At 33.4% G+C, this 2,169-nt stretch overlaps 1 protein-coding gene across 1 annotated transcript in view; it reads left to right on the top strand.

Annotated features, from left to right (window-relative positions):
- Positions 1–2,169, top strand: part of TRIM23 (tripartite motif containing 23) — a 42,180-nt gene that overhangs the window by 11,178 nt on the left and 28,833 nt on the right. Inside the window, exon 3 of the mRNA XM_008567766.1 lies at positions 325–446. Coding sequence (XP_008565988.1) covers positions 325–446 — 122 coding nt within the window. The remainder of the gene's footprint in view (positions 1–324; positions 447–2,169) is intronic.

Below are 2,169 nucleotides of genomic sequence, written 5' to 3'. Positions count from 1 at the left end.
GTGGTGCTGACAACACCAAGCCAAGGGTTGAGATCCCCTTTACCGGTCATCTTTAGGAAAAAAAAAAATAGGATTTGTAAAGTTAAATGATAGAAAAATAATTGAATTTTAAAATATGTTTCTGCCTAGAATGCTGAGGGGTTCTTCCATTTTATAAAGAAAACATTTACAAAGCAACTTTTCTGGCATGAAAAGAAAATTTGAATTTTTAAAATTTAGACATTATTGATGACTAAACTATATGATTTAGAAATTACTGTTGAGGTATAAGGTAAAAGATTAATATTCCATTTTGTTAGTATTAGTTTTGTTTGTATATTCTAGGAGATTCAGGTGTCTGGGGATTGAAAAAAAATTTTGCTTTATTGGAGCTTTTGGAACGACTGCAGAATGGACATATTGGTCAGTATGGAGCTTCAGAAGAAGCCATTGGGATATCTGGAGAGGTATTGATTGAACTTGGTGAATATTTAAAAGCATGAATTTTTCTTTTAATTTAAAATATTTGCCATTATTAGCACAATATTGAGGATACTTCAAAAAAATTCATGGAAAAATAGAATTGAAAGATAATATAAATCTTTCCATGAACTTTTTGAAGTATCATTGTATTTCCTCATTTTCTTCAGCAAGTTGATTTTTAGAAACCCAACATTTTATTACATTACAGTTCTAAAGGTAACAGAACAAAAGTAAAATTGAAACTTTAATTCTTTGAAAATAGTATGCCTAAACTGTTTTATGTATAAACTTTCCTTCTTATCATAGTTCAAATTTTTCCAAGGATAAAGTGAAAAGAGTAAGATTATAAAAGAGTAAGAAAGATGTGTAAGCTACGTTAGACAGAATTTGCAAAAGTAAATCAGTCAACAGTAAAGCACAGCAAAAGAAAAACTGCATGAAAGAGGCCATTTGGTGTAGAGGCCAAATGCTTTAAAGATAGCGGTAGGTTTTGAGGGAATTACTACTATTAAATATCTTCAAGAAAAGGTTAAATTATGTGTATATATACTCTCTTTATCCAGACAGGCAGATGTCTAGTAAATATTAGAAAAAAATTATTAATATTGGATTTTAACAGTGTTAAAATACATTTTTAGGATGTGAGGGTGATTTGGCTGTAACATCTGTCACCCCATTGTTAGTGTGTGAGGGTGATCTGGCTGTGACATCTGTCAACCCCAACTCCAGGGTTGATTTAGCTGATCTGGCTGGCTAGGTGGGTGTCCCCTTCCTCCCTCACTACTCCATGTGTGTCCCTCCCAAAGCTGTGTGCTTGGTCCAAGAGGACGACATTCCCCAGTAGAGGAGAAGACCATTCTTTGGTCAAAGGAGTAGCCGCGCTCCCCTGCCAGAACCTCCAAACAAGCTCTCAAGATCCATTTGTAGGACAACATAGGGTAGTCAAGCTTCCAAGACTCCAGCCACATCCAAATGAGGGGCTGCATGTGGCAGTCTGCTTTTCTAAAAAAAATAATACATTTTTAGCACTTAATGAATTGTCTACATAGCTTATGATGTAATGTAGGACATGGCCTTATTAGACTGTCCTGGATATAAGAATATTTGTTTTAAATAACAGTTAATAATTTTTTTTTGTTAGTTAATGATTTTGGTTATCAACTTTTAAACCACATATTTTGTGTCAAAAATTGTCAGATTGATTTCTACTTTCCTTTTATTACATGAGATTTCTTTATAGTAAAGTGAATCAGTGAAATGAATTTCAGGCTGAGGACTGTTTTCTAAAATTTTTGCAGTTCTTTCATGTGACATATCTTTTATCTTTATTTCATAGTGTTGACCTTGTAAATTATTTGTCAAGTCTGGAAAACAGAAGACAAATTTTTTATGGTACATGTACATATTTGTCTTAATTGCAAACAAAACTGTTCAACTTTGGGTTCATTTTTTATTTATTGTGATAATGAATGACATCATTGATGTTGTAAAGCTACACGACTATGCCAGTTGTCGGGTTACAGCAATAGCATAGTGACTATGCCAATTGTATGGTTAAGGCTGTAGTTAGGCTAATTGTCTGGTTGGCATAATTCATAACTAAAGCCAAAGCATTTCGTTATTTTAGTTATATTAAGTTTCCATTTGTATTGTCAGGGCTAGGGCTCAGACTCTTCAAACCTGTTGTATAGACTGGGTCACCAGACC

The sequence above is a fragment of the Galeopterus variegatus genome, unplaced genomic scaffold, assembly GCF_000696425.1.
Source record: "Galeopterus variegatus unplaced genomic scaffold, G_variegatus-3.0.2 Scaffold343, whole genome shotgun sequence".
NCBI lineage: Eukaryota > Metazoa > Chordata > Mammalia > Dermoptera > Cynocephalidae > Galeopterus > Galeopterus variegatus.
The sequence above is the reverse complement of the archived record's forward strand: the minus strand, read 5'-3'. Positions and strand labels throughout refer to the sequence as shown.